Below are 16,538 nucleotides of genomic sequence, written 5' to 3' on the forward strand. Positions count from 1 at the left end.
CTACAGGACACCTGGCTTTCAGGTCCTCAACGTGTTTGTCCCTTTTCATGCTGCTGATAAAGACATCCCCAAGACTGGGCAATGTACAGAGGAGGTTCAGTGGAGTTCCAGTTCCACACGGCTGGTGAGGCCTCACAATTGTGGCGGAAGGCAAGGAGGAACAAGTCACTTCTTACATTAATGGCGGCAGGCAAAGAGAGAGAACTGGTGCAGCAAAACTCCCTTTTTTAAAACCATCAGATTCTGTGAGACGTATGCACTATCACGAGAACAGCACGGGAGAGACCCTCCCCCATGATTCAGTTACCTCCCACCAGGGTCCTCCCAGGACACAAGGGAATTGTGGGGTTTACCATTCAAGATGAGATTTGGGTGAGGACACAGCCAAACTGGAAGTAGAGAGAAAACACTCGAAGTAGAGAGAAGAGTTGGCATTGGATATCATGGCTGTGATCCTCTAAGTTGTGTCCACAGCACTGGGCAGTGGACAGATCTTTTGGTATGGTTCTCCCCTAAACGAGGAAGAGACCATGGCAGCAGGGATGTCACGTGTTTCTTCCTGAGGTTTTAAATTAGCCGTCATGGAGAAACCTCAACGTGGGAAAGCTGATAACTCCATGCATGTTCTAGCTGATTACTAATTATTGTTATCTTGAGATAAAAATAAAGGAATATATCGGCTGTGGGGAGGGGCCCCCGTTCTGATTGATGCCTTTTAGAGTTTTCAATTATTGAAATTCCTGTTTTCTGAAAAGAATCTACTTATTACTTTGAGAGCTTGACAGGAACAAGGCTGCCTTTTGATCTTTGGCCCCTCAATTCCCTTACATGTTACCCCGTAGGATTGCTGTAAGGATTATTGCAGCAATAAAGTTAACACATCCCTTGTTTTTGAACCGTTACCAGCGGTGTGACCTTGGGCAAGTCCTTTCACCTCTCAAATAGTTTCCTCTTATGAAAAATGGAGAATCACTCTAAAACATGAGATATGCAATGAACGATCTGACACCCATACCTGCTATACGGTTAAGTATTCAAAAGAGGATGTGCCCAGGGGTAGTTACTGTTAGCACAAGTCCTAGGCATACTATGAAAAACACGGGCAGACCACGCAGGCTTTCTACAGATGAGTCAATTTTTTGCCTTTGAAGTCAATCTCTAACCTTGTGGAATGGTGACAGATAAGGACATGGGGTTCAGGAGAACCGGGCATGGTGGAAAATCAGGGGCATTAGCACCCAGCGATGTGCGTTGAAACCCTGGTTGTTTTTCTTCTTCCCCGTTGCTGAAGTCAGCCCTTCGGGCCGATTCACGGGGTTCTCACCGGGAAGTTGGGGCTGTCGCGACCGTCCGCGGGGCCTCAGGAGCTCCTGTGGGGCTGGGCCCGGGGCCTGTCCCCGGAGAGGCCGCCCAGTTTGGGCGGTCGGGAGCGGGGCGCGCCGCTGGGAAGGGGCCGGGTCGAGGCAGGCAGACGCCTGGGAGCTGGGGAAGCCCGGGGGGTCGGGTCGCGCGCCGAGGCGCAGGCCGAGGGCTGGCCCGGGCCTTTGTTGGCTGCCGGAGCGGCCCCTGCACGCGCCGGGAGGTTCCCAGCCAGATGCGGCAGCGGGGCGGCGGGGAGCAGGCCGGCGCCCAGAGCGGGGACCCGAGACCGCGGCTCCGCTCCGGACCTCGCCGGGACACCGCTGAGCCGGGCCGACCTCCCGAACGCTAAGCGGGCTGCGCGGCGGCGCCCCTAAGTGACAGTCGCGCGGGCCACTGGCGGGGCGCGGGGCGCGGGGCGCGGGGCCGGCGGCGGGCGGCCAATGGCTGGCGGGGTCGGGGCGGCCCGGCGGGGCGGAGCGGGCGCTCCAGCGGCGGAGGCGGAGCTGGTGGGGCGGGCGGGGCGGGCGGGGCGGCCGGCAGCGCCAGCGGCAGCGGCGGCCACAGCAGCTCCGCCGGCAGCCGCGGGAGCACGGAGACGCCAGCGGCGGGTGAGGGGCTCGCGGCGGCAGCGGCGGCGCGCGGGGGCGGGAGGGGGCGCGGGGCGGCTGCGCGGAGGGCGCGGGAGCGGGAGGCGGCTCCGGCGGCCCCGGGCTGCGGGGATCCACCTGCTGGTAACGGAGCCGAGTGCGCCGCGGCCCGGCCGGAGCTCTGTGCGGGGGAGCTGTCGGCGCCTCCGGGCGCGGGGCCGACTCGGGGCGCGGCTGGGCCTCGGGGGCGGGCGGCGGGGCGCGGGCGGGGGCGTCCTCCCAGCGTCCCTGCCCCGCGCCGCGCACCCCTCGGGGCCGCGCGCCCTCCCTGGGGCCGGCCGGGCGTCTGTTGCGTTCCCGGCGCTCCCCGGCGTGGCGGGGCTCGGCGACTTTGGGGAAAAGTGGAGCAAAGTGCGGATCCGGGGGGTGCGGAAGGGGAGGGGCAGCTGCCTGCGGGACCCGGGGGCTGCGCGGGAGTCGGCGCCTTCGCGGGGCCGCGGGGCAGGTGGGCGGGGGCCGAACGGTCCGGGGCGCAGGGGCAGGGGCTGCTCCCGGAGGGAACCGGCCGTGAAGCCTTCGCAGGGAATTTTCACACAAAGTGAAGGGCTGCGGGGCCCGCGTGAAAGAGCACCCCCCGTTTCCCCAGGCCTCAGCTCCCTCCGTATGGAGGAAGCCGCAGTAGGACCCTGAGGCTGGGTCTCGGTGACTCCACCAAGTGTGCCAGGTGACATCTCGGAGGCGAGCTTTTCTGAGCTGGCTTTTCTGAGCCACTTGCACACCCGCCTTTATTCCTCGCAACAGTGCGTTTCTCTGGAGCGGTTTCATTGCCTACATTCCGCATTGGAAAATAGAAGCAGTCACAATGTATGCTTGGAATGCTTTCCATGTATTTTGCTGTTGTGCTTTTGCTGTTGGACGAATTATTTGATAAAAGATAATGACAGAGTCGTTCGTTGGAACGTAGACTGTAAATTTAGAATAAAAATATGCGTTTTGTGGTTTATGTTTCTTTTTCTGAATGTTTAAAAAATACTTTGATGAACAGGTTATCTTGACATAGATTTCTTTAACCCACACGTGTAAATCCGCAAACGCACTGGGCGATGACATTATGTAAGCTGTATTAAAGAAAACTGACCCGTTTATAAATGGCAAATAAATGAATTTTGCCATAATTGTGGTATGTAAAGTTATATAGGCTTACGTCATGGATTTTATTGATTTCGGGTATCAGGGATTACTGTGCCTTTCATTCTTAAGGCACCTCTTCCCTGTCAGTGGGTTGCTGATTAAGGAATATGCCAAACGTTCAGCAAAGTGTTCTCCGCCATGGACTATATTGAGTATTTCAGAGAACACTTTAAAATAATTCAGAGAACACTTTAAAATAAGTAAAGGTTTTGTGTCCAGTAATAAAATGAAGACTGAAGGCCTTAAAGGATTGCTAACAAAACAGTCTGGTGTCTAGAGTTGAAAGTTCCGGCCGGGCGCGGTGGCTCAAGCCTGTAATCCCAGCACTTTGGGAGGCCGAGACGGGCGGATCACGAGGTCAGGAGGTCGAGCCCATCCTGGCTAACACGGTGAAACCCCGTCTCTACTAAAAAAAATACAAAAAACTAGCCGGGCGAGGTGGCGGGCGTCTGTAGTCCCAGCTACTCGGGAGGCTGAGGCAGGAGAATGGCGTAAACCCCTGAGGTGGAGCTTGCAGTGAGCTGAGATCCGGCCACTGCACTCCAGCCTGGGTGACAGAGCGAGACTCCGTCTCAAAAAAAAAAAAAAAAAAAAGAACCATTCACCTTTGGGAGGGTGGAGAAATAACTAGCAATTTTAGCCACTACCTTTTTTTTGTTGTTAAAGATTCAAACGTGTTAGTCTCCGAGAATATTAAGGGGCTAGATTAAAAAATTTTTGCAAATGTGGACACTAATAAAAATGTGGGTCACCTGTGCCTTACAAGCCAGCCTGTGAATTATGTCTTATGATTGAAGAGCGAGTAGATCCTTGGTTTTTTCCTGTCCGAAGAGTTTCTTCACTTGTGCTGTGCAGTTAAACTTATTAGCTGGGAAACCCTAATTTAAAATGTATGACTACATTCATACTGAGTAAAACACTCATATTTTTCTTGCAAAACTTCAGGGCTTATTTGCTAGTAGAGTTCATTGTAGGTATCTTCAGAGTTTCATAACTTCCTGGATCCAGTATTTTTTAATTTTTTCATATATTAGGGGTAGTATATCAATAGTTTACTTTGGTTTCAGAGTTCATTTACTTTTACTTGTCTCTATGCATGTCTACGGATTTTTTTTTACGAGTTTTATTTGTATTTAGTAAAACTTTTAAAATATCCTTTACTATATGATGGGCTCTCTACCTCCCCCATTATGAATTGAGTGCTTACTCTAATAACCTGTATGGTTTTTAGATCTTTTATTAGAACGAAATTCTTTCTGAAGTGAAACAGGGCTAAGTAGGTAGCAGCTGAAAGTTGTAAGTATTTTAATATAATGCCACAGAGGGATTAACGTTCCAAGTTATGTAATTCATAGAATTATCACCCCTGTTTTTATAATCAGAATTCGTTACTGGGTGCTTATTGATTTAAGACAATTAGAGGCGATTTGCAATGAAGTTTTCTTTGTTTGTTTGTTTTTTGTTTTTGAGACGGAGTCTTGCTGTGTTGCCCAGGATGGAGTGCCGTGGCGTGATCTCGGCTCACTGCAACCTCTGCCTCCCAGGTTCAAGTAATTCTGCTGCCTCAGGCTCCCCAGTAAGCTGGGATTACAGGCACCTGCCACCATGCCCAGCTAATTTTTGTATTTTTAGTGGAGACAGGGTTTTGTCATGTTGGCCAGGCTGGCCCTGAACTCCCAACCTCAGGTAATCTGCCTGCCTCGGCCTCCCAAAGTGCTGGGATTACAGGCATGAGCCACTGCACCTGGCCACTGTGATGATTTAAATTCTAAACTGTAGATGTGGTCATGTTTGATGTTAACTTGTCTTAACTGTAGAAGGTGAATAAGTTCAGTCTTAGAGAACAATGATAACTTCTACTTAAGAATATTTTTAGAGCTCTTTGTCTTCAGGTAGTAAAAGAGGTTAGGTGCTTCTAGAATATCATATGGACGATAGAGCTACCGTCTGAGGAGGGTTAACAGGCATAGTTTGGTGGAGGGTGGTGGTGAGGTATTAGCCAAAAGCTACAGGAAGTGGAGATTTGTTTAAAGTTGCATGTTTAGACTTTGAAATTTTCCATGAATTTTGCAACTTACTCCATAGTAGATCAGTGTGTGTTATATAATTTTTTTTTAATTTACACTTACAGTTGGGTATAATTAATACTCTGGGAAGATTCTGCAGTTTAACCTGATACTTGGAGTATCCCTGGCACTTAGCTTCAAATTGCCAGGTGCAGGTGCCTCGTTTGAGAGGGAAAGTGTAGTAGATGAGAGCTTGGACTTTGGAGTCAAACAAATTCGCGTTATTTCTTTGGATTCATTTCCTTATGTGTAGAACAGGGTTAATAATGCCTGCCTCGTAGGATTTTGTGAAGATTTAAACCATATGGTCGATCAGGCACATAGGAAACATTTCATAAGTTGTAGTGGCTATCATTATTATTACTATGCTCCTGTGATCTTTCTTTACTAGGGGGAATTTCTAGTAATGTTCAGTGTTAAGAAGCAGTGGTGGTGGCAAGTTCTGAATTGCCTGCAAATGGCTGCTTTAATCAGTCATGCTCTTCCCTGGAGAGAATTTTCCCTTGGGACTGCTGGCCATGTTTGGAGGTACATTAATTTCCCCACTACAGTGTCAGTATATTACCAGGTGCATCCTGTGGCACCCCCTGAGGCTACCAGGAATCTGTGCACATATTGGAGGGCCTGATGTGCCTCCAGGGATTGAGACTGACCATGCGTAGAGTGGACTGGAACCAGTAGCTGGCTGGTTTTGTTGTTGTTGTTGTTCAATTAACCAAAAAAGTTTGGTTTTTTGTACAGTTAACATTTTTTGAGAACCTATTATATGCTGAATGCCGTGCTTAAGACCATTTCGTTCCCTTTTCCCGACAGCTTTGTTCGTTCAGTGGTGATTTCCCAGATTTCTTGAGTTAAAGCAATGCAGAGTGATAGGGCCTAAGGCATACCGTATCCTGGTTGGATTGCCGCGTTTTCTAAAGGCTTAAATATTTCCAGTTTATTTACACCCTGGGAGTGGGTTAGTCACTGGAAAAACGACGTTTATTTTATGACCGTGATAAATAGCAGTAATAACTGTAACCTTTTTATAATTTATGACAATATGTGAAAGAGGACACAGGACAGATTGTTTCCTCATTTTATGAATGAAACCTTGAGACCTAGATAAGTGGCACGCCCCGAAACATGTAAGTAGTGACAGAGCTGGGTCAAGGGCCCAGGTCTTTTAACCCTTATATGTTGTATTCTGTCAATTTTCTTGTTTAAAAAAATTTCCTATTATTGTGCAATAGGAAAACTGGGGAGAGTGAAGTTTATGTTACTCAGGAACCATTGTGTGATCGTTAGAGTTCTCATCTTGGAATCTGTGAGCTCCGTTTCTCCCTTTAAAATCAGAAGCCGTCACTTTCTTTTTACAGACAAAACAAAACCAATGAGCAGGGAATATAGTTTGAAGCTGTTTTGTATTCTTTTTCCAGGAGGAGAAGGACCAGATAATTCTAGTATGTTAAATGAGTAGTTTCGATGTAGGGATAATCTTTATAGATACAATTTAGCCAAAAGTCTGTTTATAATGACGAATAGTAAATGAAGAAACTTACATTTTGCATTCCTGAATGAGCTTGTCTTTCTCTTTTCCCCCGAATAGGAAGGGAAAAGGCCAAAGCATCAGCATATGAAGACCACAAAGACAATCCCGTGTACAGTTGTGAACGGCGTTCCTGCTAGGCCCCTCCTGCAGATCATCTGAAATGAACCTCTCTTATTGATTTTTGTTGGCCTAGAGCCGGGAGGACTGCATTCAGTTGATTTTCAGGGTGAGAAGAAAACAGCCCTGGTTGTTGTCATCATACACATATGGACCAGTGTGATGGTGAAATGAGATGAGGCTCCGCAATGGAACTGTAGCCACTGCGTTAGCATTTATCACTTCCTTCCTTACTTTGTCTTGGTATACTACATGGCAAAATGGGAAAGGTAAGGAAAATGACTCAGAAAGTGTGCATGACATGTACTAGACTTTTTGGTTGGTTAAGGTGCCTAAATGCTTAGGTCAAATACCCTGGCAACCTGCATGTTACATGCTATCTGCTGGCAGTTTCTTTCTGATATAAAAATGAAACAGTATTCTTGGACAGAGGAGACAGAATTTCTAATTCCAGTGGGGTTTGTTTTGTTTTCAGTTTCTTATAATTGTACTTGGAGAAATAGATACTGATCAGTGGTTTTTATTATACATGACAGCCGAGCTGAATAATAAAGACTTTTGTTTTGGCATTTTGTTCTTTTTACTAAACATAATAAGTGTTTAATAAGCTTCCTTGTACTGAGTGTTGCATAAAACACTTAAAAGGACACAATTAGTGCCTTCGTGAAATTTACATGCTAATTATGCTAATGATTGGGTGCTATGTAGTTAATGATTTAAACTGCGTGCATTGACAGATTACTCCTTAGGCAAAAATATTTAAGAAGGGATGAATAGAAATTCTGATCGGAATATTAAAACATTTTTTAAAAATTAATTACGTTTAGACTGTTGAACCGTGTTTTAAAGAGAAGCTATCTGTTCATTGATTGGAATTCTATAATTTAAGGATAATGTATTTATTTGCCTTTTTCTTTTTTTTTTTTTTTTTTGAGACAGAGTCTCGCTCTGTCGCCCAGGCTGGAGTGCAGTGGCCGGATCTCAGCTCACTGCAAGCTCCGCCTCCCGGGTTTACGCCATTCTCCTGCCTCAGCCTCCGTGGTAGCTGGGACTACAGGCGCCCGCCACCTCGCCCGGCTAGATTTTTGTATTTTTTTAGTAGAGACGGGGTTTCACCGTGTTAGCCAGGATGGGCTCGACCTCCTGACCTCGTGATCCGCCCGTCTCGGCCTCCCAAAGTGCTGGGATTACAGGCTTGAGCCACCGCGCCCGGCCTGCCTTTTTCTTTTTTAAGAGAAACTACTTAAAGTAAATTTCTGCCCATACTTCTTACTTGTCTCCTTTCCTTTGATTGAGGAATGTTGATGATGAGAAGAAAGATGGAAATGTTGAGGTGGTTACATATTTGGTTTGTTACAGTAGCTGTCATCACCTGGGCTGTTGAAGCTGCTGTTGCTGATGTTGTTTTATTTACTCATATGAAGACAACGGAAAAGATTGCTTTGTGACCTTATTTTTTTCTGATGTGTGTTTACATCCATGTCTATATATACATATTGCATATGTATATATCTGTATGTGCATGTATATGTTAAAAAAGCTGATATAAGTTAAAAACATGCTCTGTGCCTTGAGCAAGTGGAGTCTTTTCCCATTCTTTGTCTTTCTCTGAGTTGGACTCTAATTTTGGGGGGACCTCTTGGGGGAAAATGAATGAAAAACTTGCTAAAGGCCTTTTTTCTTTGTATACAAATACATACATTTTAGAAATCATGTTTTTATTGTACCAAATGAGAAGGCTTAGTCAGGAAGTGCTTTGTTTTTGTTTTTGAGACACACTTTCACTCTGTCGCCTAGGCTAGAGTGCAGTGGCAAGACCTCTGCTCACTGCAACCTCTGCCCCTGGGTTCAGGCAATTCTTGTGCCTCAGCCACAGGAGTACCTGGGACTACAGGCGCAGGCCACCAAGCCCAGCCAATCAAGAAGTAGTTTGAATAGTTAATCAAACTATTGATTGTCCCTGACATGAGCAAAACAAATGACTGGCTATTAAAAGTCTGTTTATGAAATAAGAGGGTTGATGAGTAGAAAAGTATATATATATATATTTTTTTTTTTTAGGAAACTTACCTATTCAGAGAATTATAGTAGTGGAGAAACTTGACCCTTCTTACTGTGCCTTATTTGAAAGTTGAGAAGTCTTGGAATCTCCATTTTATTTTTCTTGTTTCTTATGTAAAGGCCTTATAATAAGCATCATTGTTTTTATTAAGCTGTCTTTTGAATGAAAATTAATTTAAAAACTAAAGATTCTTTCATCACGCAGTGTCAGATGCACACACACAGTCTGTTCCCTTTGATCTTCATTCTCTGAATAACTCCATAATTCCTCTTTGCAAACTTCTGCTCTGATTTTCTACTTAGTGTTTTTTCCAGACTCTTCCAGGTATCAACACAGGTTTCTGGCTATGGTTACATAAAATCTTCTGTGTTAAATGTTATTGTTTCTGTAACCGCTAAAACTGTTGGGCATTTGGATTCTTTCTAGATAGTTCTGGCAGTCAGACAGCCTGGATTTTCCAGAGAAGTCCTGCTTTGAGAGACTCAATTCTAATGTACTCATAAACCACGTGCTCTGATTTTTATTTTGAAAGTGTGGTTTCTGTAACCTTTGACATTGCTACACTAATGGGTTTTTTGTTTTTTCATTCATTCATGGGTCCCTTACATGTACATATCTTGCACCTAGCCCTATATTATATGCTATTAATAAGAAAAGCCATAGGTAATTTTATACCTTTGAGCAGCTCAGGGACTGGTCAGGGAAAGATGCATGTAAACAAATATACCATCAAATGGAATTAGATAGAAACAATAACAGTGCTTGCCTGTAAGTGTATTATATCTATTTTAATCCTCATAACAACCAGGGAGATATTATCCCCTTTCTGTAAATGGAGAAACCAAGGCAGAGTGACTGAGAAACTTACCAAGATCATATGTTAGGTAGTGGCGTTGAAGTTTGAATTCAGGCAGCCTCGTTCAAGAGCTTATGCTCTTAGCTCTTGGTCTGTTGCTCGGAACAGCACAGGCAGAGGCTACTAATTCTTCAGGTGCGTTACCCAGGAGGTAGAATGTGAAGGATGAATGTGAAGGCCAAGCCAGGCAGAGTGGGGAACACTGTGCATATCAGGTGCCGGGAGCTGCATGTGCAGCTACAAGTTCTGAAGGGGAGTAGAGTATTCATGCTTTGGAACTGTGAGATGCTCATTAATACCAGCACATAGGACTCTTAGGCCCTCTCAGTGTTTAGCTGGTAATCACAGTACTGCAAGGTTCTTGTATCGGTTCAAACCCCGAGAGCGTGCTAACAGACAATGTAACAGACAACATACCAGACAACACGAGGCGGTGTGGAGCAACACGCTGTTTTAATGAGCAGGCGGGCTGAGGCCTAAAATGGTGTCAGCCCTAAGTGAGGATGGGGCAAAGGTGTTATAGTCTCCTGTAAATAGGAAGTGTCCTAGTCTGACGTAACTGCTACGTTGTACCCACGTGGCCCCTTTCTCAATCTTTAGGGGTGCGTGTCTTCTGGCCGGTTCTCTTGCTGCTTCTGCTGTCTTGCTGGGGCACGCTGCTGGCACAAGTTGCACCTTGGGACTGGGCCTGAAAAGGGAGGAGTTATTCATCTCCTTAAGCTTTCAGGCCCCCGGGAGAATCTTACAAGTACAGGTTCTAGAAGTACTGGTTTGACATAGTCCTCATTCAGCACTGGAAAGAAAACATGAGCTGGTGCATGGGATTGGCATAGGTTGGGGAGTATTTCAGGAATCCTGCCAGGGAAGCGGTGGTGCAAGACAGAGTAACAGTTTCAGTGGGGTGTACCGGATTCCCACATAAAAATGAGGCGGATTTCCAATTATGTGGAATGGACAAACTGGGACAGTTGTAGGTGGGTGTTGTGAGGGTGGGGCAGGAGTAGTTACATGTCTGTCTTGCTGGGAGGAGCAGGGCTCCTGATGGAACCTCCTGCTGGTCAGGCGCAGTCTAGACCCTGGGCGAGATTGATGAAGCAGTCATAGCTCCCTGTCCATGGGGACAGAGACTGATATTATTTTTGCAGTGCCCGATCCAGTGGTGCTTAGTAAACGTGTAATAAGCATTTGTTGGATAAATGATTGATTCCTTCAGCAAAAATGTTTTTAAACAGCTTGAGATATAATTTACATACTATACAATTCATCCATTTAAAGTGTACAATGAATCGGGTTTTGGTATATTCACAGATATATATCCATCACCACAGTCAATTTTAGAGCATTTTTATCACCTCAAAAAGAAATCCTATACCCTTTAGCTATTACTGTCCTAATCCCTACCTTCCTCCCCTCCCCTCCTAGGGGTTAGGCAACCACTACTTTTTCTGTCTCTCCAGATTCCCCTATTCTGGATTTTCAGATCAGTGTAATCATATAGTATGTGGTCTTTTGTGACTGTCTTCTTTGACTTAGTTTAATCTTTTCAACGTTCACCCATGTAGTGGCAGATCACTTCACAGTGGGGTTACTGCACAGTACACAGAAAGGATGTGCACTTTGCCCCTTTTTACAGCTGAATAATGGTCCCTTATATGGACATACCACACTGTTTATCTGTCTATCCATCTGCTGGTGAACTGTGGGTTGTTTCTAACTTTTGGCTAATTATGAATAATGCTGCTATAAACATTCAGGTACATGTTTCTGTGTGGACATGTGTTTTTATTTCTCTTGGGTATTTACCAAGGAGTGGAATTGCTGAGTCCTATCATAACTCTATTATGTGTAATCATTTGAGGAATGACCAGACTTTTTCAAAGGGATAGGACCTGTACATATTCTTTTACTTCAATCCGTTTATCTTTGAATTTACTGTGTGTCTTCTGTAGACAACATATAGTTGGATCATGCCTTTTAAAATCCAGTCTGACACTCTCTGCATTTTGATTGGATTGTGTATTCATACATACTTAATGCTGTTATTAATATAACTGGATTCATTTCTGTCATCTGACTTTTTTTTTTTCCTGTGCCTCATGTCTTTTTTTGTTCCTGTGTTCCTACCTTATCGCTTTTTTTGCATTGATTGAATTCTAGTATAGCGTTTTAGTTTCATCAATGACTTTTTCACTACTTTTGAGTATTTTTAGTAGTGTCTCAACAGAATCAGCTCTAGATTTATACTAGCTTCATTTTAGTAATATATAGGAGTGTTTCTCCTATGTAGGTCTGTTCCTTTTTACCCTTTTGGGGGGTATTGTTACACATATTACATCTGTTAATGTTGCAAACTAAACAATATATTGTTATAATTATTATTTTTATGTGTTATTAGTTCCTTAGCCCATTACAGTTTTATTTCCATCTACCTCTTCTGTGCTATTACTGGCAATTATATTACTGATATATTTCCACATGTTATAGGCCCAGTAATGAATTATATAAATATTTTATACAATTGACTTTTTAAATCAGTTAACAGAAAGAAGAAAAAAATACATTAATAGTGTATATTCTAATTTCATAATTATTGCTGCTTTTTGTGTGGATTTGAACCACCATCTGGGGTCACTTCCTTTCAGCCTGAAGAATTTCCCTTAGTGTTTCTTATAAGGCGTGTCTGCTAACAATGAATGCCCTCAGTTTTTCTTTATTTTCATGTCTTGACTTCACCTTTATTTTTGAAAGATAGTTTTTCTGGACATAGGTTTCTTAGTTAACAAGGGCTTTTGTTGTTTTTGAACACCGTGTGTGATTGCATTGCCTTTGTCCTCTATTTAATTTCTGCTGAGAAGTCAGCTATTTATCTTAATGGACGTTCCCTTGTAAGTCGTGTCATTTTTCTCTTGCAGCTTTCAAGATTTTCTTGTGTTTGACTTTTTTCATTTTCACCATGTGTTTGTGGGTCTCTTTTATTGACCCTGTTTGGAGTCTGTTGAGCTTCCTGGATGATTAGCTTATTGTTCTTCAGTAAATTTGGGAAGTATTAAGTCATTATTTCTTTGAATGTTTTTTCTTCTCCTTTCTCTCTCCTTTGCTTCTGGTATCCCCATTACACATGTGGTGGTGCGCTTACTGGTGTTCCACCTTTGTCTGAGGCTGTGTTCATTTTTCTTCATTTTTTTTTCTCCCTCTTGAGCTTACATAATCTCTACCAACCTGTCTTCAAGTTTGCTTATTCTTTCTCCATTGTGTTCAAATCTGTTGTTAAGGCGTGTATTAGTTAGGGTTCATCAGAGAAACAGAACACACACACACACAAACCTGTGCACATACACACAAGAAGATTTATTATAGGAACTGACACATGTGATTATGGAGGCTGAGAGGTCCTAGTATCTGCCGTCCGCAAGCTGGAGAACCAGGAAAGCTGGTGGTGTAATTCAGTCTCAGTCCAAAAGCCTGGAGATAAGGGAGCCAATGATGAAAGTCCCAGTTCAAGTTCAAAGGCCCGAGGACCAGGTGGGCTGATGTCTGAGGGTGGGATATCCTAGCTCAGACCAGAAACAGATTTGCCCTTCCTCCACCTTTTTGATCTACTCAGGCTCTTAATAGATTGGATGATACCCACCCACATTGGTGAGGGTCATCTTTCCTCAGTCTACAGATTCAAATGCTAATCTTCTCTAGAAATACCTTCGCATATATATCCAGAAATAATGTTTTACCAGCTGTCTGGGCATTCCTTAGTGCCATGAGATTGACACATAAAATTAACCATCACAAGGTCTTCTAGTGAATTTTTACTTCTATTGTACTTTTCAACTCCAGAATTTCCATTTGGTTCTTTCTTAAAATTTCTGTCTTCTTATTGATAGTTTATATTTGATGCCACTTTGCCATACCTTCTTTTACTTCTTCAATTAAATTTTCTTTTAGTTCTGTGAGTTTACTTATAATGGCTGATTTGAAATCCTTTTAAAAATAAATCCTGGCTGGGCATGGTGACTCATGCCTGTAATCCCAGCACTTTGGGAGGCTTGAAGCAGGTAGATCACCTGAGGTCAGGAGTTCGAGACCAGCCTGGCCAATATGGCAAAACCCCGTCTCTCCTAAAAATATAAAAATTAGCTGGGCGTGGTGGTGGGCACCTGTAATCCCAGCTACTAGGGAGGCTGAGGCAGGGAGAATTGCTTGAACCCAGGAGGCAGAGGTTGCAGTGAGCCGAGATCGCCCCACTGTACTCCAGCCTGGGTGACAGAATTAGACTCCGTCTCAAAAAATAAAAATAAATAAATAAATCCAACATCTAGTTCATCTAGCTGTCCTCACAGGCAGTTTCTGTTACCTGCCTGGGTTTTTTTCCATGTTTGGTGTATTGGTTGTATTTTTCTGTTTCTTTGTACATCTCATAATTTTTTATTGGAAACTGGACATTTTAGAGAAATGTATTTTAGCAACCCTGGGTACTAAGGTCCCCTTCATCTGTTATTATTTGCTGGTTTATTTGTTTAGTGGCTGGCTGGAGCTTCAGCTCTTGGTTTGCCCACACTCACCCTGGGATGCCCCTTTACTCTTTCTGAGACTCCTACAGTAGTTGCCAGCTGATTGTTTTATTGTTTTACACCAATGCCCTGGGGCATACATTCTGCTACAAACTAAATTTTGGTTCCTTTTTTTTTTCTTTTTGACCTATGATATGTTCTATGATAAAATTGTGATTCCTTTGAAGAAATTGTTTCTGAGGACAGTGTCTGATATTTTTCTGACCCCAAGAGGACTCCTCCTTTCCACCTCTTTTGCACGTTCTCTCCTGCAAGTTAGTCCCCACACTCCAGGCTGTATCTTCACTAGATCCACAGTTGTCCCCATTCTCTCACCACAAGGTTCACTGTTTTTGAGAGGGCTCTTAGGCCCAAACTTCTCCAGGCACTATTGCAAATGAAGCCCCTTCTTTGGGAAGAGACTAGGAGCTGTTTTGTGTCTCCAGGCAAGATTTCTGAGTCTTGAGGTGGGACTGAGGATAATGACAGGTTTTTCTCTGAGTGGCAGCCCCACTCTAGGAGCTGAGCACTAAGTGGAGAGGCCAGGAGGTTGAGGTTCTTGTGGCTCTGCTTTTCCAGGTGTGGAACCACTGCCTTACAAGCCCCAGGAGGGGCTGTCAGGGCCCTCATATTCTCAGGACACTGCACGCAAGGTAGAGCCTCCGTTCCATCAACAGGGGTTGTGTAGAATAAGAGAGAGACCCCACATCTCAGTTGCACTTGCCTGGGACTTAACCTTAGCTACAGGCAGCTGGGGGCAGCAGAGAAAAGTTGAAGTCCTGATTCTCCCAGGATGAAATCCCACAGCTTGGAGCTGGAGAGCAGAGGGAGCCCTGTGTTCTTGGCTGCTATAGTCTGGAGTGAGGTCTCTACCTCACTGGTTGAGGAGAGGAGAGCGGGGAATGATCTTGGTTCAAATACCGTGCTCTCACCTTTCTCACTGAATTCTTATAGATTTTCTCGTATAGGTATTTCTTCATTTGCTATTTGTCCTTGAGACAATTTTCAGGTCCTCTTCAGAGGTGTTTAAAACAATAGTTGCCACCAGTTTCACTTCACAGGGGATCAGCAGAGCTTATGCTGTTGCGTTGGAAGTGGAGCTCCAAAAATATTTTGAAAATGCTTTATTCGTTACCAGATTTCATCAAATTTAATACACCATTAGATGCACCGTGATTATAAAGTACTGCTAAGCAGGAAAAGCAACTGCTGATTAAACTATGACATGCCATCACGTGTAAGAGTCACCTTGATTTCAGATGTTGAAATATGGGAGAAAATGTGTACCTTCGAATCAGTAGACTGCAATATATTCTGAGAAAACACGTACTGCAAGAAAAGATCAGATTCATATCCTGTTAGCTAGAACAGAAACACCAGACAAAGCATTTTATGGCAAACTATGATTCTTCTTTGTAAACAGTGAATCAAAGTGTTTTGATTTGTTTGTCTTTACAGAATAAGCAAAGCTGCTTTCAAATACAATATAAGGAAAATTAATACTAAGTCTAGGATTCGGAATATGCTGTCATCATTCTGGCTTACCGAAATTGTCGACCTGTGTTGTTTGAGTGCCTTCTGTATGCCAGGCACTGTTTGTGGTCTGGAATACATGAGCATTCGAACATGTTAGAGGAATAGCCTTGCCTTAGTGTAAGAGAGGAGGGAGGAGAAAGCTGCAAAACAGTAAAACAGTAAATTAAACAGTAAGTTGAACAGCAGTAAATGTTTTAAAAACTTTATTATGAAATACTTTCAGATTTACAATAAATGTACAAAAATAGTACACAGATTTTCCCTTATACCTAGCCTTCCCCAATATTAGCAACTGATATATAATCAGAGTAGAATAATTTTCTATACCAAAAAATTAATTTTGATTTAAAATTATTAACTAATCTACAAATCTTATTTGAATTTCACCTGAGTTCCCACTAATGTCCTTCTGTGCCAGAGTCTAGTCTAGAATCCCACAGTGCATTTAGTTGTCATGTCCTCTTACTTTCTTCCAGTATGCAAAATTTCCTCCATCTTTTTTTTTTTTTGAGATGGAGTCTCACTATGTTGCCCAGGCTGCAGTGCAGTGGCACGACCTCGGCTGCAGTGCAGTGGCATGACCTCGGCTTACTACAACCTCCACCTCCCGTGTTCAAGCCATTCTCCTATCTCAGCCTCCTTAGTAGCTGAGATTACAGGTGCCCTCTACCGTGCCTGGCTAATTT

General features: G+C 44.0%; 1 protein-coding gene across 6 annotated transcripts in view; it reads left to right on the forward strand.

The window, feature by feature from the left end:
- The first annotated feature begins 1,883 nt into the window (after window positions 1-1,883).
- Window positions 1,884-16,538, forward strand: part of MGAT4A (alpha-1,3-mannosyl-glycoprotein 4-beta-N-acetylglucosaminyltransferase A) — a 127,816-nt gene continuing 113,161 nt past the window's right edge. For all 6 annotated transcript variants that reach the window (XR_004054465.1, XM_030921762.1, XM_030921760.1 and 3 more), the window contains exons 1-2: window positions 1,884-1,970; window positions 6,795-7,123. Coding sequence is in view for 5 of the 6 variants with exons in the window: in XM_030921762.1 (XP_030777622.1) it covers window positions 7,030-7,123 (94 nt within the window). In the remaining variant the exon portion in view is untranslated. The remainder of the gene's footprint in view (window positions 1,971-6,794; window positions 7,124-16,538) is intronic.

This window comes from Rhinopithecus roxellana, chromosome 17 (assembly GCF_007565055.1).
Source record: "Rhinopithecus roxellana isolate Shanxi Qingling chromosome 17, ASM756505v1, whole genome shotgun sequence".
Classification (NCBI taxonomy): domain Eukaryota; kingdom Metazoa; phylum Chordata; class Mammalia; order Primates; family Cercopithecidae; genus Rhinopithecus; species Rhinopithecus roxellana.